Source organism: Myxine glutinosa, chromosome 1 (genome assembly GCF_964187855.1).
Source record: "Myxine glutinosa chromosome 1, kmMyxGlut1.1, whole genome shotgun sequence".
NCBI classification, from domain to species: domain Eukaryota; kingdom Metazoa; phylum Chordata; class Myxini; order Myxiniformes; family Myxinidae; genus Myxine; species Myxine glutinosa.
Window position 1 is genome coordinate 240814650 of NC_136261.1, and position 24102 is coordinate 240838751.

The 24102-nt window shown below is 44.9% G+C and overlaps 1 protein-coding gene across 1 annotated transcript in view; it reads right to left on the reverse strand.

Annotated features, from left to right (window-relative positions):
* The window catches only part of FRMD6 (FERM domain containing 6), a gene marked incomplete in the record, with an annotated part of 358089 nt that overhangs the window by 268792 nt on the left and 65195 nt on the right, over positions 1 to 24102 (reverse strand). The window contains 2 exon segments of the mRNA XM_078785433.1: positions 11111 to 11190; positions 18458 to 18548. Coding sequence (XP_078641559.1) covers positions 11111 to 11190; positions 18458 to 18548 — 171 coding nt within the window.

Here is a 24102-nt window from a genome sequence, read left to right on the forward strand (position 1 = left end):
GTCAGTGGGCTCTCTGTCTTAAACTGCCTCCTTTTCGGTCTTGCATCCTCCGCTCTGTCCCCAAGCCCCCCAGGTTTCTGCAGGGCATATGTGTTTCACCATCGACCCCCGTCTGGTGAAACTCCGAAAATTCTGAATCACTGTTCACCTCCACTCGTTTGTTCCTCCTCTTTCCTGCCAATGGAACTAATTTCCACATTCTCTTCAATCGCATTTTTCCCTTCAAATCAAGTTGGATTCCCAATCAAGAAGAGGAACAAACGAATGGAGGTGAACAGTGATTCAGAATTTTGGGAGTTTCACCAGAAGGGGGTTGATGGTGGAACACATATGCCCTGCAGAAACCTGGGGGGCATGGGGACAGAGCGGAGGATGCAAGACCGGAAAGGAGGCAGTTTAAGACAGCAGTTCGCTACCATCTCAGATCATCCAAAACCATGCCCGCCACATTCTTTTCTACCCCTGTTAATTCCCCCCCTGCACCAAACCCACCTTCTTCCAAATTTCCACTGTTTCCTGTCATACCCCTCATTCCTCCCCACACCCTTTATTTCTCCAAGTCTCCCTCTACTTTGTTCTTCAACCCCACTGTTGGTCTACACCCTCCTCCGTCTCTCTATTGTTCCTTTTGTTCTGTTGCGTCCTGTTCCATTATATGTTTTGCTCATCCACAAGCCTTGACCTTGTATACAAAAAGGCAACTGGTAAGCTTTGTCCTATTATTCATTTTGTATGCAGCCTGTGGCTGCTGGTTGCATCGTTGCTTGGAGTGCTGCTGTGCTGCTGATGCAGCGTCCCATTTTGAGGACCTCAGAAGTATGACAGTCAACTGTTGTTATATAATGGCACTGATGGGGCACAAACTCAAGACCCTAGGATCTTAAGCCAGCCACCTTAACTGTTTAGTCAACACAAGGCTTGATATGTCATAGTTCCTCATCTATTCTTTACCAAATAAAATCACCATGAATATTTCAGCAAATCATTTTTGTCGAATTTTGGCTCTCTCCACATTTAATATTAATATTGGCAGTTTAATATACTGTTATGAATATTGGGGTAGTGATATATAGATCAGGTAGATCTGTGTAGGTATCATGCTCCGGTTGTCGTGATAGGGAACCCCACATGTAATAAGTCTGTTTAGGTAGTTTGTTCGGTTTAAGTGTATATTCGTCCCCGTGACAGAGGGGGTGGGGGGGGGGGCTGGGGCTTGTTAACTGTATTAGGGCATAAGGGTAAAATTCCCTTGTATGTCGTTCCCTCTGTGATCATACCTGTGTCCCCTATGGTAATGCACCATAGACACTAGTTAGGAATCCATCCCCATCAGTGCACACACTAATTAACCCCCCCCCCCCCCACAATAACACTAACCGGAACCCAGATGACGCACTTGGGCAGGACAACCCCGACTTGGCAGACACACATTGCTCGGGCAGACAGAGGCCACGCCCACCCCATGAAGGATTGGTGAAAAGGTTTGTTGGGGAGATCACATGATGGGACAAGACACCACCAATAGGGAGACGAGGCAGGATGAAGCTTGTGATTGGTCAAGGCAGTGGCAAGAAGCTGGCCACTGATTTGTGGAAGGAAGGTGGAAGGAAGCAAGAACTGATTGGCCACCGATGGATGTCATGAGAGAGAAGTGAAGCTGCCATTGGTGGAGAATTGAGCCTGTGATGTTGGCCGGCAGGGATTGGCAGAGAGAGAGAGATGACATCACAAGAGGTTGATAAAAAGTGAAAAGAGACCGACATTTTCCCTCTTGCGCTTGGACCTTCTGCTTACCCTGGACGCTCTCTTCCTCTTCTCTTCCCTTGTTGCATTGGACCATTTCCCGTTTGGACCCTTGCTTGTTGGGTGACGAAGGACGGTGGAGAGACGGTGGAGCGCTGACAATCCTCCTTCCCTGCATTCGCGTATGTGACCTCGCATGCGAGCGACGAGCGTGCAGACGAGGCTTGCCAAGCAGCAGCGTACGTTGGCCTAGCAGCGCGCGAGCAGGGGTGCATCGAGACCTTCTGCCCACTAACACCGGAGCTGCGATCGGACGACGTGCTCAAGCCTGACGATCCCTGACATACTCCAGCCATTGAGATAAGCCCAGCACACACCCACACAACGCGGTTCCTTTCATAAATTCTCCCTTGTGTTTGTGTTTAAGTCTGGTGTGGGGATGTCCCGATTTAGGTAATTTAGTTACCGTCGCGTTCTTGTTCTTGGGTTCCGTTTAATAAATCTTATTTTTGTACACTTTAATTCCGCCTCAGGTTGAGTTAATTTGCAGGGTGAAGACGCCTGCGCCGGCCGTCCAAGTGAGTCAGTATTCCTCCTCCTCCTCGCTTATCATCCGCCATCAATTGAACTGAACGCCTTCATTAACGCTCGATTCCATCTGTGGCTTATTCTCGGTCTTAACTGAGCAGTCCACATGACAATACCCTCTTCAGTATTTTCCAGACAACCTTAGCTGGTAGATGAACAACTCTTGCTACAATTTTTCTCATGAAGTGTCCAACAACAAAACGTTTGATTCTGCATACGTGCCATGTGCTACTTCACAGGATTCAACAGAGCAGAGCGTAACTGCCTGTACTTTTATTGGCTTTATGCTGGGGTGCCACTTTTTGATTATAGCCAATTTGATTAGAGCCAATGATTATAGCCCAATTGATTATTGCCACTATAGCCAATCACAGGAGAGCGCATACCTCCACCAGGCTGAACAGTTTATGGTTTACATCCCACTGATAGGCCGGATCTGGATTCAGACTTAAACCAAAATGTAATCGGCTTGTTCTTGTCACCTAATAAACTCATCCGCCAAGGTTTGTTATAATTAGTCCACACCTTTTTGAAATATCATGCTATATATCGTTTTTGGCCCGATCTCTTAATGGTGAATATAATCACTTGGAGAATTTAAAAAAATCTAGTATCTGGGGCCAGATTCGAATCTTCATCAAAATAGATTCAATTCTTCCTAGTCACACACCTAACCTCTCCACCAAGTTTTGTCTGAATACGTCAACTTTTTGAAATATCCTGTTCACAAACAGACAGACAAACAAGGGTGAAAACATAACCTCCATCCACCTTCGGTGGAGGAGGTTACTATTAACATACTAGTATAAAGCCCGCCAAAAATGACTGGTTGGAAAAGTTTATTCGAGGGTACTGAATTCCAAAGTCTGAAGCATCGGCCGAACGTCAGGTGTGCTTATATCTTTTTTATTTATTAGACATCCTACAGATGTAAAAGAACACTCGTTTTACTCTACGCAGGTTACACATCATGTGCAGCGAATTTGACCTCCCTGCTTCTTGTATTTATTGTTTTTTTAAAACAACGCTTCTGTACACCGCCCTTGAGGCTCGATTTGCAAGCCACCATCTACAGTTCCAGTTTGAAGAGATGTAATTTCTCTTTTATGGAAAATGTTTTTTGAATTTATCTACCCCCAAAAATGGAGTGAGGTGAACACACAATCGTGCTAAAAGATTAGCCAATAAAACCCTACTCAAATTGTACTTTTGAAGGGAGACAGACAAATGTGCTTATATCTTCTTCATTTATTAGACATTCTACTCACGTAGATGAACACTTGTTTTACTCTGCACATGCTGCACATCACGTGCAGTGAATTTCACCTCCCTGTTTCTTGTATTTATTGTTATTTAAAACAAAAACGCTTCTGTACACCACCCTTGAGGCTCAGTTTGCAAGTCACCATCTACATTTCCAACAGAAGAGTCATAATTAGGTTTCCTCTGCATTGAAATGCAGAGGAATACCTGTTGTTTTTCCTGGAGTTTTTCTTTTTCTTCCACAAGTCGTTCAAATGTGCTTATGTCTTCTTCCACAAAATTAATGTTCTCAGCAACCGTTGGTCCGATTGGCACAAAATTCTCACCAAGTCATTGGCGAGACATGTATAATTTTTTTCGTGCTAATTATGACATCATAGGTCACGTCTTGGAAAGGCACCATCTTGGAAAACACCTTCAACTTTGCCCCTCTATCACTCCGAAACGGCTCAATGGAAAAAATTGAGTCTTGGCTCATTCTAAAGAACTCTGCAATGGGACCAAAAACATGTTTATTTAGGATATTAAAAGTGCTAACGTTACAAAGTTAGAATTCGACAAATAGGCCCCTTGATGCCACGAAAATGATGTTTTTTTAACATGACCTATGTGAAAAAAAATGCAGAATGCAATAAATTTCGATGTCATACATCACATGGTTCGGCCGCCAAATTGTTTTTCGTGAAAAACACTAAAACCCCTTTTTCTCTGCAACGGCTGAACAGATCGAGCCCAAACTTTGCATGTACAATCGCATGCCCAAGACGAAGTTTCCGCATGACAACGTCGTACGTCGCATCGTTTACAAGTTATGATGTTTTCAAGCATAAACCTTAATCCTATCTCCTCCTTAATCTTTGAAGATATTGAGTGGAAACTTTACACAAACGTTCCCCATGTGGGGAGGTTAAAACGTTACTTGGGAAGTTTCGATAAGTCGCATGGTTTGGCCGCAATAAATAATTGAACGGATTTTTTAAAAAATCTTCTATCTCTTGAACCGCTGCATTGATAGACTTGAAATTTTAATGTAATGTAGCTCGCATCAACGAGAATAAGTGCTTAAAATTTCAACATGATTGGTTGTACGGCCTGGAAGCTAGAAGTCATTATTGTTGAAAGAAGAAGAAACGCAACACTTTTTTTCTCAGGCCAGGTAACTGATTGGTTTCCTGCGTCGCAGCTTCGCTTACCCTTGGTGATTTAGAGAGATAAGAACACGAGGAGAAGAATAAGGTAAGTTGGAGGTTTGTGGGATTTGTAGTTTTTAGTTTTTCATCAAATAAAGAAATTGCGCCTTTGCTGAGGGCCGTGCCTTAATTTTCACTTGGCGTGATTAGTGCAGGCCGGTCCTACAGGTTTGTTTTCGCTCGGATTTGAATTTGGTTTTCGAAATTGGTGTGGATCGGGGGTGTAAACACTCGAATACCACAAACCTGGTGCAAATTGGATAAACTTTTACCGAGTTACCTCAGGTGGCGAGGGGGTAATTATTTCATTTTTCACTTGGCGCGATTCTGGCAGACTGGCCGTACGTCCTTGTCTTAGCTCGGATTTCAATTCTATTTTCTCTTTTCATGGAATGTTGGGGGTTTAATTGAACATAATCGGTCAAACAGCCACTGAAATAACCCGACGGTACTAGACCCATGCATGCTATGTGCTGTGAATAAAGATGTGTGCAGGAAATGTCCACCAGTGTGTTTGTGTGTGTGTGCGTGTCTGTATGTGTGTGTGTGTGTGTGTGTGTGTGTGTGTGTGTGTGTGTGTGTGTGTGTGTATGTCTGTATGTATGTGTGTGTATGTGTATGTGTGTATATGTTTGTGTGTGTGTGGATGTGTGTGTGTGTGTGTGTGGATGTGCGTGTTAGTGTGTGTGCGTGTGGATGTGTGTGTGGATGTGTGTGTGTGGATGTGTGTGTGTGTGGATGTGCGTGTGTGGATGTGTGCATGTGGATGTGAGTGTGTGTGTGTGTGTGTGTGTGTGTGTGTGGATGGGCGTGTGTGTGGATGTGCGTGTGTGTGGATGTGCATGTGTGTGGATGTGCGTGTGTGTGGATGTGCGTGTGTGTGGGTGTGCGTGTGTGGATGTCTGTATGTATGTGTGTGTATGTGTATGTGTGTATATGTTTGTGTATGTGTGGATGTGTGTGTGTGTGTGGATGTGCATGTTAGTGTGTGTGCGTGTGGATGTGCGTGTGTGTGGATGTGTGTGTGTGTGTGTGGATGTGTGTGTGTGTGTGTGTGGATGTGTGTGTGTGTGTGGGGGCGTGTGTGTGTGGATGGGCGTGTGTGTGGATGTGCGTGTGTGTAGATGTGCATGTGTGTGGATGTGCGTGTGTGTGGATGTGTGTGTGTGTGGATGTGCGTGTGTGTGGGTGTGCGTGTGTGGATGTGCGTGCGTGTGTGTGGATGTGCGTGTGTGTCGATGTGTGTGTGTGTGGATGTGCGTGTGTGTGGATGTGCGTGTGTGTGGATGTGCGTGTGTGTATGTGCGTGTGTGTATGTGTGTGTCAGTGTGTGTGCATGTGTGTGGATGTGTGGATGTCTGTTTGTATGTGTAAGTGTGTATATGCTTGTGTGTGAGTGTGGATGTTTGTGTGTGTGTGTGTGTGTGTATGTGTGTGTATGTGTGTGTGTGTATATGTTTGTGTGTGAGTGTGGATGTTTGTGTGTGGGTGTGTGTGGATGTGGATTAGTGTGCGTGTGTGTGTGTGTGTGTGTGTGTGTGTGTGTGTATATATATATATGTTTGTGTGTGGATGTGGATTAGTGTGTGTGTGTGTGTGTGTGTGTGTGTGTGTGTGTGTGTATGGGGAGAGGAGGTGCGCATTTGTCTCCACCTTTGTAGTATATATATTGTTTCAGATAACAAACTTGTGTCGGCGTCGTCACAGCGATTGGGAAGGAAAACGTCTGCCATTTTTTTGCCGCATTTCTTGTCATGTTGCATTATTTTATGATATTATACAAATTAAATGCTGCACTTTGGAACTCGAAGTGTATGGTCAGATTTAATGGGATTTGCTATTTTCATTGCGAATGACGATTTGTGCCTTCAAGCAAAGCAAAGACTTCGTTTTATATTTTTTAATAAATCGCTGAGGTAAACTCGTGTCGGCGTGGTGCGAGCGATTGAATCCAATCTGTCGGCATTAGTTGATGGGCGTTGAGTTAGGCATCCAATCTGTCGGCATTAGTTGATGGGCGTTGAGCTAGGCATCCAATCTGTCGGCATTAGTTGATGGGCGTTGAGCTGGGCATCCAATCTGTCGGCATTAGTTGATGGGCGTTGAGCTGGGCATCCAATCTGTCGGCATTAGTTGATGGGCGTTGAGCTGGGCATCCAATCTGTCGGCATTAGTTGATGGGCGTTGAGCTAGGCATCCAATCTGTCGGCATTAGTTGATGGGCGTTGAGCTGGGCATCCAATCTGTCAGCATTAGTTCATGGGCGTTGAGCTAGGCATCCAATCTGTCGCATTAGTTGATGGGCGTTAAGCTGGGCATCCAATCTGTCGGCATTAGTTGATGGGCGTTAAGCTAGGCATCCAATCTGTCGGCATTAGTTGATGGGCGTTGAGCTAGGCATCCAATCTGTCGGCATTAGTTGATGGGCGTTGAGCTGGGCATCCAATCTGTTGGCATTAGTTGATGTGCGTTGAGCTGGGCATCCAATCTGTCGGCATTAGTTGATGCGCGTTGAGCTGGGCATACAATCTCTCGGCATTAGTTGATGGGCGTTGAGCTGGGCATCCAATCTGTCGGCATTAGTTGATGCGCGTTGAGCTGGGCATCCAATCTGTCGGCATTATTTGATGCGCGTTGAGCTGGGCATCCAATCTCTCGGCATTATTTGATGGGCGTTGAGCTGGGCATCCAATCTGTCGGCATTATTTGATGGGCGTTGAGCTGGGCATCCAATCTGTCGGCATTAGTTGATGCGCGTTGAGCTGGGCATCCAATCTGTCAGCATTAGTTGATGCGCGTTGAGCTGGGCATCCAATATGTCGGTATTAGTTGATGCGCGTTGAGCTGGGCATCCAATATGTCGGTATTAGTTGATGCGCGTTGAGCTGGGCATCCAATCTGTCGGCATTAGTTGAGGCGCGTTGAGCTGGGCATCCAATATGTCGGTATTAGTTGATGGGGGTTGAGCTGGGCATCCAATCTGTCGACATTAGTTGATGGGCGTTAAGCTGGGCATCCAATCTGTCGGCATTAGTTGATGGGCGTTGTGCTGGGCATCCAATCTGTCGGCATTAGTTGATGGGCGTTGAGCTGGGCATCCAATCTGTCGGCATTAGTTGATGGACGTTAAGCTGGGCATCCAATCTGTCGGCATTAGTTGATGGGCGTTGAGCTGGGCATCCAATCTGTCGGCATTAGTTGATGGGCGTTAAGTTGGGCATCCAATCTGTCGGCATTAGTTGATCGGCGTTGAGCTGGGCATCCAATCTGTCAGCATTAGTTCATGGGCGTTGAGCTGGGCATCCAATCTGTTGGCATTAGTTGATGGGCGTTAAGCTGGGCATCCAATCTGTCGGCATTAGTTGATGGGCGTTGAGCTGGGCATCCAATCTGTCGGCATTAGTTGATGGGCGTTGAGCTAGGCATCCAATCTGTCGGCATTAGTTGATGGGCGTTGAGCTGGGCATCCAATCTGTCGGCATTAGTTGATGGGCGTTGAGCTGGGCATCCAATCTGTCGGCATTAGTTGATGGGCGTTGAGCTGGGCATCCAATCTGTCGGCATTAGTTGATGGGCGTTAAGCTGGCCATCCAATCTGTCGGCATTAGTTTATGGGCATTGAGCTGGGCATCCAATCTGTTGGCATTAGTTGATGGGCGTCAAGCTGGGCATCCAATCTGTCGGCATTAGTTGATGGGCGTTAAGCTGGGCATCCAATCTGTCGGCAATAGTTGATGGGCGTTAAGCTGGGCAACTAATGCCGACAGATTGGATGCCCAGGTTCGCCCATCAACTAATGCCGACAGATTGGATGCCCAGCTCAACGCCCATCAACTAATGCCGACAGATTGGATGCCCAGCTCAACGCCCATCAACTAATGCCGACAGATTGGATGCCTAGCTCAACGCCCATCAACTAATGCTGACAGATTGGATGCCCAGCTCAACGCCCATCAACTAATGCCGACAGATTGGATGCCTAGCTCAACGCCAATCAACTATTGCCGACAGATTGGATGCCCAGCTCAACGCCCATCAACTAATGCCGACAGATTGGATGCCCAGGTTCGCCCATCAACTAATGCCAACAGATTGGATGCCCAGGTTCGCCCATCAACTAATGCCAACAGATTGGATGCCCAGCTCAACGCCCATCAACTAATGCCGACAGATTGGATGCCCAGCTCAACGCCCATCAACTAATGCCGACAGATTGGATGCCCAGCTTAACGCCCATCAACTAATGTCGACAGATTGGATGCCCAGCTCAACCCCCATCAACTAATACCGACATATTGGATGCCCAGCTCAACGCGCATCAACTAATGCCGACAGATTGGATGCCCAGCTCAACGCGCATCAACTAATACCGACATATTGGATGCCCAGCTCAACGTGCATCAAATAATACCGACATATTGGATGCCCAGCTCAACGCGCATCAACTAATACCGACATATTGGATGCCCAGCTCAACGCGCATCAACTAATGCTGACAGATTGGATGCCCAGCTCAACGCGCATCAACTATTGCCGACAGATTGGATGCCCAGCTCAACGCCCATCAACTAATGCCGACAGATTGGATGCCCAGCTAAACGCCCATCAACTAATGCCGACAGATTGGATGCCCAGCTCAAAGCCCATCAACTAATGCCGACAGATTGCATGCCCAGCTTAACGCCCATCAACTAATGCCGACATTTGGATGCCCAGGTTAACGCCCATCAACTAATGCCAACAGATTGGATGCCCAGCTTAACGCCCATCAACTAATGCCGACAGATTGGATGCCCAGCATCGGAATTGGTTGATGGGCGTTAAGCTGGGCATCCAATCTGTCGGCATTAGTTGATGGGCGTTAAGCTGGGCATCCAATCTGTCGGCATTAGTTGATGGGCGTTGAGCTGGGCGTCCCTTCTGTCAGCATTCGTTTTTTCAGGATGAAATTTATTGAGCATCATCTAGGCATAAATTTATGGTGAAAAAAATAATAATGCGAAAGCGGGAAGGCGAAGGAAACGTGGATTTGTGTGTTCCTGGAATTCAGACCTGGAATCACTGTCAGCAGTTATAAAGTGGCAGTTCTAGTTACTCATATTTTGGGTGTTTTGCGCCTTCAGTTTCCTCGGGGACTTTTGGGTCATTTGAGTCTTTTGGGTCCTCTGGGTCTTTTGGGTCATTTGAGTCTTTTGGGTCCTCTTGGTGTTCAGGGTATTTAAGGGTCTTTTGGATGTTTTCAGTCTTAGGAATAATTTAGGTTTTTGGAGTCCATTAGGTCCTCGGAGTATTTAAGGGTCTTCAGGGTCTTTTGGTTCCTCTGGGTCTTTTTGGTTTTTGAGGTCTTTTTGGTCTTTAATGGTCTTCTGGATCTTTTCTATATTTTGGGTCTTCGGGGTCTTTGGGATATTTCAGGGGTTCGGGGTCTTTAAGGGTATTCTGGGTATTTTGGGACTTCGGGGTCTTTTCAGTCTTTGGTGTATTTTGAGTCTTTTGGGTATTAAGGGTCTTTATCGGTCTTTGAGGTATTTTGAGTCTTTGGGGTCAATTGGGTCTTCAGAGTCTTTTTAGTCTTTGGTATCTTTGTGGTATTTAAGGGTCTTTTGGGTCTTCGGGGTATTTTTGGTCTTTTGGATCCTCGGGGTCTTTTGGGTCATCAGAGCCCTTGGGGTCTTCTGGGTCCTTGGGTTTCTCTGGCTCATTGGGTCTTTTGGGTCCTTGAGTCTTCTAGGTTCTTTGGGTATTTTGGGTCTTTGGGTTATTTTGGGTCTTTGGTGTCCATTGGGTCCTCGTGGTTGTTTGGATCCTCGGGGTCTTTTGGGTCCTCGGGGTCTTTTGGGTCCTCGGAGTCTTTCAGCTCTTTTAACTGGTGGACACATAGCCGTGTTCAAAGATTGCTCATTAAACCCCCCCCACTCAAATCCCTCCTAAAGTGCTACTCAAAGCCTTTAAAACCTACCTTTATGAAGGGGGACAGACATCGCACAAACAAATACACAAGCACACATTGTGTTTTTTTGGTAGATGTGCGTATTCTTTTTGTTCATTTTGATATACAAAGAGATGGCATTCAAATATTTTTTGTTGTTAATTCCATTTTTGCTCACTGTTGCATTAATCATTTCCAATATTATATATCTATGGGTGCTTTCATAAATCACCTTTGGTCTTATTCATAACGGGTTTCATTTGTCTGATTCATTAAGCTATGCAGATTAATGAGACTGACATATGATCCTTCTACGGTTCTACCCCATGAGACGCTGGAGTTAGGAAAGTCTTTCAGAGGTCCATATTACCTTCTTCGCCTCTATTTATAAACTTACCTTACTGGCTTCCTTCTTCCATTCTTTTGGACAATACTTGGTCAACTTTTCTTGTGGGTTCATGAATACACGCTCCTTGTCTGTGGACGAAAGCAACTAGTTACAGTCACAAATAGGTACAGTATGTAAATACCAAGGGGTCATAAAATCATTTGGCCATATTGGAAAGCCATACCTGGGAAACAACAAAGTATGAAGTGAAAATAAGGGAACATGATTATCAACGTGGGTGGACAAGATGAGCAAAACCAGTGACTTGTATCTTTACTTTGTGTTCCATGTGTCTTCACTAATCCTCAAGCTCAATATTTCTCTCTCATTCAGTGGAATTGCAGCCAAGGCCCTGTGTAATATTTCAGCCCTTGGCCAATCTGTTGGATTCCAAATCCATTTTTTTCCCAAATGACAACCTTTCTTTGTGAGATGGGATCATGTCCAACTCCCCCTTCAGTCAGTCTCTCCGTGTGTTCCTTAATTCACCTTGGTTTCTCAGATCATGCCCTCTTCAAGGTATCTGTCTATTTGGAGTTTTCTTTATTGAAAAGGAACCACTAAAGCACTACCTACCATGTCTGGATTGCAACCCATCATCTCTTCCAATGACTGGACTGCTATCTCTTAATCTCTCGACGTAAATATAGTTCCAGGGACTCTTATTTCTCCATACACCATATTGATCTCCCCCTCTCCCTCCCTCCGTCTCTCCCCTTCAACAATCCACACCGTAACACTTCCAGCTATGTTGCCAAACATTCCATACCTGGTAGAAGATCCAACAATGTCCAACGATCTTTGACCAGGAACCGTCTCCTGATTCCAGGTCTGAGCGCTTTTGACGTTGGCTTTTATCTGCCCCATGAAAGTTCATCAAAGCTAAGATTCCCACATCAGATCTGTACTGTCATTTCAACCCTGTGTTGTTAATTACATTTTTAATCCATTCCCATGTCTTATCCATCCGTACCTTTTCGGTTTTGTCTGATGGAAATCGTGTTCTTGTGTCTCTGGCCTAACTCAGCAGGCCTCAGCTAAAATGAATACCTCATTAGACTTGTGTCTGACACATAACTTGCTCGTTTCAGTGTTTCCCTGGTCCACCTTCCCACACTCTCCTCTTGTCATGCCCATTCATTCCTTTTATGTTTGTCTCACTGTCTGTTCTTCCTCGCTCTTCCATGAGTCTCACTCCTGTAAATTAAAAAGGAAGTTTCATGAGACAATTACAAGAATGCAGTTTTCCCTTTCACCCTGGAAAACAAACCCCAGCATTGGGAACTTGCAGTCTCTCCAAAAGCTCACAACCATTGTGTTTCTTCCCTTACATACATACTTGAGCAAACCATCAGGTCCACGTTATAAAAGAACACTCACCACCTGCAAAAGACTTGGTGACAGTTGGTCAAGCATTTTTCTGGTAAATGTAAATAATCAGTTCCTTCACTGTTGAATGACAATGTCATGATAGAACCGATTCATGCTAAGATTGATTGTCTTATCACGCTATGGCCGAAGTTCATAATTCCTCTCTTCCTCTGCTATTCAGAGCTTCCGTAGCTCCTGTACTCTTTCCATCTCTGGCTTATAAGCTCGCTTCCTGCAATGGTGGGGAAATTGCGAACCACTCTTAACTCCTCCAATGTCTACTTCTCTTTTTTTTTCTTTCTGTTTTCTCATTTTTTCCAAGTCATTCTCTATGTGTCACCCATCTCGATCATGGAAAGTCACCCTAACTCAGAAGAATGTTCCCATAACTGACCTCTCAACTGTAGACCAGGCAGCTTTCTCCTCGTCATACGCAAAGTCATGGTGGCATCAATCTTTGCAGCCTTAACTCAATGCTCATCTCTTTTTCTAATTGACTGATTTCTGATCATAAACTTAGCTTCTTCCCAGCATATTCACCCTGGACATGCTGCTCCTTCGATGTCAACAAAGCAAGGATGAATTTACTTCTCAAACAAGAAGCCAGGGTCTTCTCACCATGCATTTGATGCTATCTGGTGGCCTGCCTTGCGTTCTAAACTGTCTGATAATGATATTCAGCAGAGCCCCATAATATTTTCGGCACATTCGCAACCTGAGCTTCTCTCACGTGCATTAAGCTGACATCTCTCATGTTCGTATTCTGATACCAGTCCTGCTCTGGGCTTACAGCTATGATCTATCTTCCTTCTTCCAAAGTCCATGCTTTCACTTTGCAGACAACGGCATTCTGTGCAAGATAGTTCTCATCCATTACCACGCCGACTGCAGCAGCATCCCTCTCTGTCAATTCTGAAAAGATGAGCAACAGCAATCCACCCAGAACATCTCTTTGAGAGTCGGAAGGACACGTACGCTCAATGTGTCCCTCCTTAAAGACTGGTTGGCAAAATTCCCAAGATATTTCTCTAATTATGTCCACATTTGTGATTTATACACCTGAGTTTTACTCCACCTTCTGGGACCTTGTCCCTCTTTCAGTCACTACTCTTCTTTTCATGCCTCGGTAGATTCATACATCCTTGTTCTTCTGTTACCCCATTGCCGCATTTTTCTCATTTGTGAACCACCTCCTCCTTGTTTTCATGAGAGTTGCTGGTTGTCAATTCCTTACCACTCAGTAATACTTCCTCTTTCTTCAAATTTCAGAGAGCAATTCTACAGTTGGTGCAATGCATCAGCAGTGTAAAAACATTTACATATACAGAACACTGCCACACAAGGCTTTATATGCACATTTCAATTTGGTAGAAAAGATCCACAAGCCAGTTATTTTGGCCAACATTTAAGTTATTCAAGTTTTTTAAAGCATTTTTAGCCTTGCCTGTTAAAATGATGGGAAGGGGTATTAGGTTTCAGAATGTGGAGCAAGGTCATCCCCCCCCCCCCACGCCCCCCTACGCCCCCAGATCTGAAAGTATCCACCTTCGTGTGTGTGTGTGCATATACAGGTAGTGGACAAAAAATGGATGCACCTGGGTAAATGAGGGACACCAAGCAATGGCTTCCACATGGGTGTGACCCATGTGTTCATTAAGCAAATAATATCCCAGCATGGTTAGGGTGATGTATAAAAATGCTGCACAAGTGTGGTTGCCTATAATTATGACTAGCATGGCTGAAAGATAAGATACCGCCCCACCACCCCCCAATGCCTCTATCCACAGAGCACGTGTTGTCACCCAATGGTTTGATGAACATGACACTGATGTTATTCATATGTCACGACCTTAACATTCACCAGATCTGAACCCAATCGAGACTTTATGGGATATTCTGGAACAATGCCTGAGACAGCGTTTTCCACCTCCATTAAACAGGTGTGAGTTGATTGACTTTCTCTTGGAAGAATGGTACTGGTACACAGCGCGTACAGGCCGTACTGGCTGCACGTGGTGGTCCATGCCACATTAAGTGACTTTACATTGGTGTTTCTATTTTTTGTCCACTACCTGTACATGTGTGTGCACGTACGTGCGTATGTGTGTGAGCACTGTTCAACAAGATTCTCTCATTAACGATAAATTGATTTTATACCAGAAAATGTGCATTATGTCCACATTAGGTATGATTAATCATGTCCTTTATAATTTGTGTAGTTTCTTCACCCTGTCCTTGTCTGTGTAGCTGTGTATTGTTGTCAAGGGAAATACCTTTATCTATAATCCATATAAAGGAAGTTTGTCAGTGCACAATGGGTATCCTGCTAGTTCATCCAAAAATTAATTGCTATTAATAGGTCAGATAACAGGTTAATTTTTATGATACACGAACCATTACCGACATAGCTTCCTGGAAACAGGGCACACTGCATCAGCGGCACAGCTGTGTCCTCAACAATGATGCAACCAGCAGCCACATGCTGCATTCAAAGTGTTTTTTGCTGGTGAATTTGCACCTGTTCTCAGATCTACTGTATTCCATATATCCCGATGACGGTATATATATATATATATATAATATATACATACATACATATATATCCATTGTTAAATCTTAATTGGGGAGGGGGGGGGGGGTCATAATGACTTTATCTGTACAGCCAATTGTGCAAGGTGCGTTCAGTTTATCATGTCGCTATAAAGCAGCAGTCAATTCATCTTTGTCACAAGTTATTTACGAATAACTGTTCGGCGATGTAAATTGTGTTCAGTGCAATGTTAGTTAGTCCTCGTATGCTTATGATTCGATATGGAAAGAATTGTTTATTATACTGCATATGACTAATGTTTGTAGAGGTGAGATGTCAATTGTAAACGTGGAATAGACTAAAAAGGTGACAAGGGTGAACTTTGAAATTATATTCACTCCGGGGAAGGTCAGGCAACTTCCAGATATGGACTATATTGAGCAGTTTCTGGCCTTGTTTAATTCCAGAACCTTCTCGTGTCGTCTCGTATTACAATGAGTTTTCCATAGGGAGGGACCTTCTGGGATGTTCATGGGCATATATTAGTGGCAAAGCGGAGACAATGGAACGAGCAGAGCGTGGAGAAAGACACCATTTGATTTGCAGTGTACAATACAGCACTGTACCATGCCAATGTGTTTGTGTTTTGCTTGTGTGGATCTCTTAAATAAATGCAGGTTTGAGCACTCCCAACTGCTTGTTTGACATTGTTATTAAAGAACCTTGGGCTTTGTGACACCTTACATTCACCCATCACTACCTATGTGTTTTTCTCCAAATGCACTGACTGTAATGTTTGGTGAGATGTCATGCTGGGAATGGTCCTGTATTTGGTTTTTCGGTGCATTTGGGAATGCGGATGTGGTAGGTTCTGCTCACACATGATAAACAACAGGTGGCCTTTTTTTTTGGTCTTTTCACCACCTTTGGGGGAGAAGCTACAGGGGAGCCCTGTTATGCATTTTTGCACAATGACCAGTCCACAGAATGTATGTTCATCAAAACAAAGCACTATTTATTTTATTTGAAGTTACGTACTGAAATTTTGTATGAGTAAACATCCAGCACCGATCTCTTATTAACAATTAGCTTTCTGATTTACTTCCCATCAAATCATATATATATATATATGTGTGTGTGTGTGTGTCATATGTATAACAATTTTCCAATTTTGATCAAAAAATTCCTCATTTTGGTTCAAAAACTTATTGCTCATTGAAGATACAAAATTAACCTAAAGCTATTTGTGTCATCTTTTTGGGATAACTTTAACATGCAATTAGTTTACTGAACAGGATTAAATAATTAAATTGATATATGTGGGAAAATTACTTTTGATATATGTGTTGGTGCTCCTATGGTTGGCAGCAAAGTGCCCCAGAAGCATTGATGGAAAGAGAGTGGCAATCATGTGTGGGACAATTGCATGCTCAGTCAGGGTCACCCAGATAGTCAGAGTCACCCAGTTTCTGCCATCTGCTTGGAAATCAGCCAACATCACCGCTTTGCACAAAAAAGGTGCAAAAACAGATCCTAGCAACTACAGACCAATCAGCCTTCTCCCAATTATCAGCAAAGTCATGGAATCCATCATTGCTTCAGATATGAAATCTTTCCTCTTCTCCAATGGCTTGATCTCTGATCATCAATTTGGTTTCAGACCTGGTCACTCTACTCTGGACATGCTGCTTCTGCTTTCTCAACAATGGATGGAGGTCCTCAATGCCAAACAGGAAATTAGAGCTGTCTCCCTTGACATATCACGTGCCTTCCATACGGTCTGGCATCCCACTCTGCTCACCAAACTCTCCTCCTTTGGTATCCATGGAAATCTTCACGCATGGCTGGCGGACTTCCTTTCTCGTCGTAGTCAACATGTGGCCCTGAATGGGTTTCTCTCATCTCCTCTTCCTGTTCAGGCTGGAGTTCCCCAAGGCAGTGTTCTGGGCCCTGTGCTTTTTCTGGTCTTCATCAATGATCTCTCTGACTCTCTTGAAAATCCTCTCTATCTCTTTGCTGATGACTCCACTCTCTGTCGCGCCATTCCTCATCCCTCAGATCGGCAGTCTGCAGCCTACTCACTCTCTGCAGACCTGGACAAAATCACAGACTGGGCAAACAAGTGGAACATGTCTTTCAATCCTGACAAATCTCACACTCTTGCGATGTCTCTCCGAAAAGACCGACTGGACAACCCTCCAATCCACTTTCTGAATAATCCTCTCCACGAAGTTCTGTCACTCAGGCTTTTGGATCTCACTATCTGCCATGATCTTTCCTGGGAAAACCACATTTCAAATCTGGCCTCCAAAGCCAGTCGCCAACTGGGCATCCTCCGTCGTGCAAAGTCCTTCCTTGGCACACCTGAGCTCCTCACCACATATAAGGCTTTCTTCTGCAGCTCAATGGAATACTGCTCTCCTCTCTGGGCTGGTGCTCCTGCCTCACACCTAGCTCGTCTTCACGCTGTTGAAACCAAAGCGTTCAGGATCATTGGAATCTCCCGTGTTGAAGCTAACTCCAAGGGCCGCTCACTCACTCACCGCTGGTAGGTTGGTGGTCTTTCCGTCTTCTACCGACTCCTCTCTGGCCTTGCCCGCCCCCCCCCCCCCAGCTCTCTCTGGGCTCTGTCCCCCAAATATTCCTACAGGTCGCACACGAACTGCCTGCAACCCTCTTATGGTTAAAATGCCAAAATCAAGACTCTCTGCTCACCTTCACTCCTTCATTCCTCTTTTCTCCCACCTCTGGAACAAACTCCCTCACTCTCTTCAATCCCACTCCACCCTCCAGGTCTTTAAAACAGCTGTTCACCACCATCTCTTATCTTCCCCCATCCAAAACCTTGATCTTTTCTACCCCCGCTAATTTCACCCCAGATCCACTTTTTTGAAATACCAACTTCTGTCCTGGAAGTCCTTGGGGTCCTTGTGTTTTATACTTCTCCCACCCCCCCCCCCCCCTTTTCCCACGCCTCCTCCCCCCAAGCCCTCTCACTCCCACACATCTCCCTGCTCTCAAATGTTATGTTTGTGTGCTTTCTCTTCTCTCCCCATCTTGTCTTCCGCTCCCTCTTTTTATATATTTTGTTTGTCTGGTTGATTTGTTCGTGAAATAAATGTTAGCTCTTTCACGAGCCTCGATTCAGTATACAAAAAAAAAAAAAAAAAAAAATAGCTCAGATGGTAGAGCTCTGGTACGGCTTTCCGGAGGACCTGGTTCGATCACTGGTCTGGGCATGTACTTTTCCCACACACAGTATATCACTTCAACATGCATGTCTTATCAAACGATGGCTTCACCAAAAAAGTTTCATTGTAATTTGCAAATAAAGTTTGGAAAAGGAAACAGATGTGCAGAAAAGGAAAGATAGACAAAGAATTGGGGTGGGTTAAGGTGGAGAGGAGAGGGAGGTTTCCATAGATAACTAACTATATGGAGGAGTTCTCACGTACTTGTGTGCACGCACAAACCAAATAGCTGTCCGTCTTTGATATGCAGCAGATCACACACTTGGGTGAACAGCTGCTTTGCTGTAGCACGTACCTAGGGGAGACGTGAGATAAAGGAAGAGGAGAGAAGAGATTTAAAAATAATTCTTTCAGAACTCCTTCAACTTCTACTGTACTACAAAAATCCAAAAGCTTCAGATATGAATTGTCTCATTAAGATTAGTCATAATGGAAAGCATTTTAAGGAGGCACAAAACTGGACTTTAGAAATGTATGAATGCAAACTAGGCCTTTTACGCATGTGCGGTGTATGCTTTTTCAGTGACTCACTTCCGTGCTTTTAATTTGCTGTGGCTAGGGTGAAATCTGTAAGCCAAATAGTCTTTAAAACATACTTTTCAGGATTTTAACGAAAGAGTGGCAATTTCAAAATGGTTAACCATAACTGTTGTATTACTGGATGCAAAGTGGACTCAATAAAATAATGGGAATACAAGAAATATCATTGGATGAAATATGTCTAGTTCCTATAATTTCTTGTTAATACGAAAATGGCACTCGGTAGAGCACAAACCTCCTGTCGAGCACAAACCTCAGCCAGGCGGAACAGTTTTACATTTTGTATCCCACTGATAGGTCAGATCTGGATTCGGACATGAAATAAAATCTAATTGGCTTGTTCTTATTGCCTCACTAACTCATCAACCAAGTTTTGTCAAAACTCGTCCATAAATTTTTTAAAATATGTTAAATATCGCCTTTTTAAATAGGGCCCTGAAGTAGTCAAAACGAGATTTTTTTGCCGCGTCGCAGACGCTGGTCATAGAGTGCCCTCTGCTGTTGTTGTTCTTCTTCTTCTTCTTGTTCTTCTTCTTCTTCTTCTTCTTGTTCTTGCAGAGAAGACAAAACCTCAAAGCTCCACCCATTCTGGGAACCATAGCTCCACCCATTTTGGGAGAGGCTTCATATTTTTTTATTTTTTTTTATTTTTTTTAATTTTTTTTGTATACAAGATCGAGGCTCGTGAAAGAGCTAACATTAATCACACAAAAAGGCAAACCGACACACAAAACAAAAAACAAGGGGAGTGGCAGACAAGATGGGGAGAGAGGGGGAAGGACACAAAAGAGAGGGAGAAGAGGGGAAAGGACACAAACACAACATTTGAGAGCAGGGACATCGGGAGGACTTGGGGGGAGGTGGGAGAGGAATAAAACATATGAACACTGCAAGGACTCTGGGGTGAATTACAGGGGGTAGAAAAGATCAAGGTTTTCGATGGGGGAAGATAAGAGATGGTGGTGAACAGCTGTTTTAAAGACCTGGAGGGAGGAGTGGGATTGAAGGGAGTGGGGGAGTTTGTTCCAGAGGCGGGAGAAAAGGGGAATGAAAGAGTGAAGGTGAGCAGAGAGCCTAGACTTTGGCAGTTTAACCATAAGAGGGTTGCAGGCAGATCTTGTGCGACCTGAAGGAATATTGGGGGGACAGAGCACAGAGAGAGCTGGGGGAGCAAGGCCGGAGAGGAGTCGGTAGAAGACAGAAAGACCATCAACCTGCCTGCGGTGAGTGAGTGAAAGGCCCTCGGCGTTGACTACATCGCAGGAGATTCCAATGATTCTGAAAGCTTTGGCCTCAACAGCATGAAGCCGAGCAAGGTGTGAGGCAGGAGCACCAGCCCAGAGGGGGGAACAGTATTCCATTGAGCTGCGGATGAAAGCCTTGTATGTGGTGAGGAGCTCAGGTGTGCCAAGGAAGGACTTCGCACGACGGAGGATGCCCAGTCGGCGACTGGCTTTGGAGGCCAGCTTGGAAATGTGGTTTTCCCAAGAAAGATCATGGCAGATAGTGAGACCCAAAAGCTTGAGCGACAGAACTTCTTGGAGAGGATTGTTGAGAAAGTAGATGGGAGGGTTGTCCAGTCGGTCCTTTCAGAGAGACATTGTAAGAGTATGAGATTTGTCAGGATTGAAAGACAGGATTCAGGATTGTCAGGATTGTCAGGATATAAACAAATATCCACCATTATATTAACTCGCATAGCTTTGAGGCCTGTTTTGTAGGCCCGTGGTGTCTTCCTCTCTCACACAGTTTTATTTCAAATCAAATTCGATATGTCATTTCATTTTTCACAGTCGCTAACATAGTTTTAGACTCGGTTGAAAAAAAACGGGAAGAAAATCCGATGAAAGTTGCCCTTTATAGAACGAAATGAATTCTCAAAGGCCTGTAACTTCAAGTCCATTGAGATTTATTTTTTTTTAATCGCGGCATGGTCAGTCATACACCGCCCGAAATAAGAGACGGAAAAATGCCGAGATATATTAAAAATTCGTCCATTTGATGACAATCGTCACGATGAAATATTTAATTTATACGTCGTCACAATAATGTGGAGAGAGGAGCATAGCTTCGTTCACGTGTCGCCACACACGGCAAATTGCCGAGATATTTTTTTTTTAAATCGCGGCATGGTCAGTCATACACCGCCTGAAATAAGACGGGAAAATGCCGAGATATATTAAAAATTCGTCGCCACACACGGGAAATTGCCGAGATATATTTTCACTTTGCACAAAAATAACATCAAGTAATCGAATCAATAGGAATGTCCTGTGCCAATAACATCGACGTTATAGGCACAGCTGCATCTAGGCATTGTGTAACATCGACGCGGCTTTTGTTTTAATTAAAACTTTTTGTAATTGTTTTTTTTGGAATACAAGATCGAGGCTCGTGAAAGAGCTAACATTAATCACACAAAAATTCAAAACGACACATAAAACACAAAATAAGGGGAGCGGCAGACAATATGGGGAGAGAGGGGGAAGGACACAAACACAACATTTGAGAGCAGGGACATCGAGAGAACTGTGGGAGGGAGAGGGCTTGGGGGGAGGGAGGACAAGTATAAAACATATGGACACTGCAAGGACTTCCAGGAAAGAAGTAGGAATTTCAAAAAAGTGTATCTGAGGTGAATTAGCAGGAGTAGAAAAGATCAAGGTTTTGGATTGGGGAAGATAAGAGATGGTGGTGAACAGCTGTTTTAAAGCCTTGGATGGAGGAGTGGGATTGAAGGGAGTGGGGAGTTTGTTCCAGAGGCGGGAGAAAAGGGAAATGAAAGAGTGAAGGTGAGCAGAGAGCCTAAATTTTGGCAGTTTAACCATAAGAGGGTTGCTGGCAGATCTTGTGTGACCTGTAGGACTATTTGGGGGACAGAGCACAGAGAAAGCTGGGGGAGCAAGGCCGGAGAGGAGTCGGTAGAAGACAGAAAGACCACCAACCTGCCTGTGGTGAGTGAGTGAGAGGCCCTTGGTGTTAGCTTCATCGCAAGAGATTCCAATGATTCTGAAAGCTTTGGTTTCAACAGCGTGAAGCCGAGCAAGGTGTGAGGCAGGAGCACCGGCCCAGAGGGGGGAACAGTATTCCATTGAGCTGTGGATGAAAGCCTTGTATGTGGTGAGGAGATCAGGTGCGCCAAGGAAGGACTTCACACAACGGGGGATGCCCAGTCGGCAACTGGCAGGCAAGCTTGGAAATGTGGTTTTCCCAAGAAAAATCATGGCAGATAGTGAGACCCAAAAGCTTGAGTGACAGAACTTCTTGGAGAGGATTATTCAGAAAGAAGATGGGAGGGTTGTCCAGTCGGTCTTTTCGGAGAGACATCGTAAGAGTGTGATATTTGTCAGGATTGAAAGACATGTTCCACTTGTTTGCCCAGTCTGTGATTTTGTCCAGGTCTGCAGAGAGTGAGGAGGCTGCAGACTGCCGATCTGAGGGATGAGGAATGGAGCGGCAGAGAGTGGAGTCATCAGCAAAGAGATAGAGAGGATTTTCCAGAGAGTCGGAGAGGTCATTGATGAAGACCAGAAATAGCACAGGTCCCAGAATACTACCTTGGGGAACTCCAGCCAGAACAGGTAGGGGAGATGAGAGAAATCCATTCAGGGCCACACGTTGACTACGACCAGAGAGGACCAGAAACGGATTTGACCAGACGCCACCAGGATTTGGAGGAAGGAGACAGGTTTGAGAGTTCATTATTGAGTGTGGAGGGATAGTGCTTCCTGGCACGCCTGAGGGTAGACAAACACTTGTTCCAAGCTTGCTGGAAGGAACTGAGATTGCCTTCAGTTGGATTTGCCTTCCAAGAGGCAAAGGCAAGTTGTTTCAGGGAAACTGCCTCACCACAAGATTTAGTGTACCATGGACGGGAGGAAGGGTAAGACAATTGAAGATGAGATGGGATAAATCTGTGCAGGAGAGAGAGCAGTTTGCTTTGGAAGAATTCCCAGGAAGAATTGATGTCAGAGTTAGTCGAGATAGGAGACCATTCCAGATGATTGATGGCTGCTTGCAGATCGTGCCAGTCAACCTGAGTGAAATGCCAGACTCGTCAGCGCTGAGGAGGCTCTCTGAGAATGGCCAGAGAGATGTCCACTTTAACAAGCACATGATCAGAAGAACCGATTGGAGCAGAAGAAGAGCAACAGATATTTTGTCATAACCAATGTCATAACCAACAGACATTTTGTCAGGGAACTTTGTCATAAGCAAGTCTAGAAGAGAATATACTCTTTTGACTGAGATGCAGTTCAGGAAATTGACAGATTGTGTCAGTCCCAATGAGTCGCAGAAGTCCTTTGCTGATGTGCCATGGCTGGTGAGAGAGGAACCCACACCCAGCCAGCTGGCATGATGACAGTTGAAGTCGCCAAATATGAGGAAGAGAGAATTTGGATGAGTTGATAGAAGTTGGTCCATGTTGTCAGACAGCGACATGTAAATGGAGTCATCACTGTTTGGAGGATGGTGCAGAACACATATGAACAAAAGGTGGGAGTGGAGAGGAGGCCGTAGCCAGAGGTACTCCTGAGGGTGGGGTGGAGAGAGGGCAGTGCAAGGAGTGTGAGGAAGAGAGTTTTTGATAAAGATAGCAACCCCACCCCCCGGACGAGGCTCAGGTCTATCATACCGGAGGAGGAAGTAACCAGGAAGAGATATTAAGGAATCAGAGACATCTTGAAGGAGGAAAGTATCTGTTAATCAGATCAAGTCTGGATTGTCAGAAGCAAGCTGATTTGGAGAGATCAATCAGGTTTGAGTGAAGGCCCGGAATGTTTGAGGTCCATACCATTAATGATAGAGGGTGAGCATCGGATGCAGGACAGGGGAGGGGAGGGGTAGGGTCAGTTGAAGGATGAGAGCGGAAGGAAGGGAGAGCATTTTTTTTTGTTTTTTGTTTTTTGTATACAAGATCGAGGCTCGTGAAAGAGCGAACATTAATCACACAGAAAGACAAACAGACACATAAAACAAATAACATCGGGAGCGGTAGACAAGATGGGGAGAGAGGGGGAAGGACACAAACACAACATTTGAGAGCAGGGACCGAGAGACATGTCGACATCGAGAGATCTGTGGGAGGGAGAGGGCTTTGGGGGGGAGGCATGTGAAGGGGGGGGGGGGGGTGGGAGAGGTATAAACATATGGACACTGCCAGGATTTCCAGGAAAGAAGTTGGAATTTCAAACAAGGTGGATCTGGGGTGAATTAGTGGGGGTAGAAAAGATCAAGGTTTTGGATGGGGGAAGATAAGAGATGGTGGTGAACAGCTGTTTTAAAGACCTGGAGGGAGGAGAGGGATT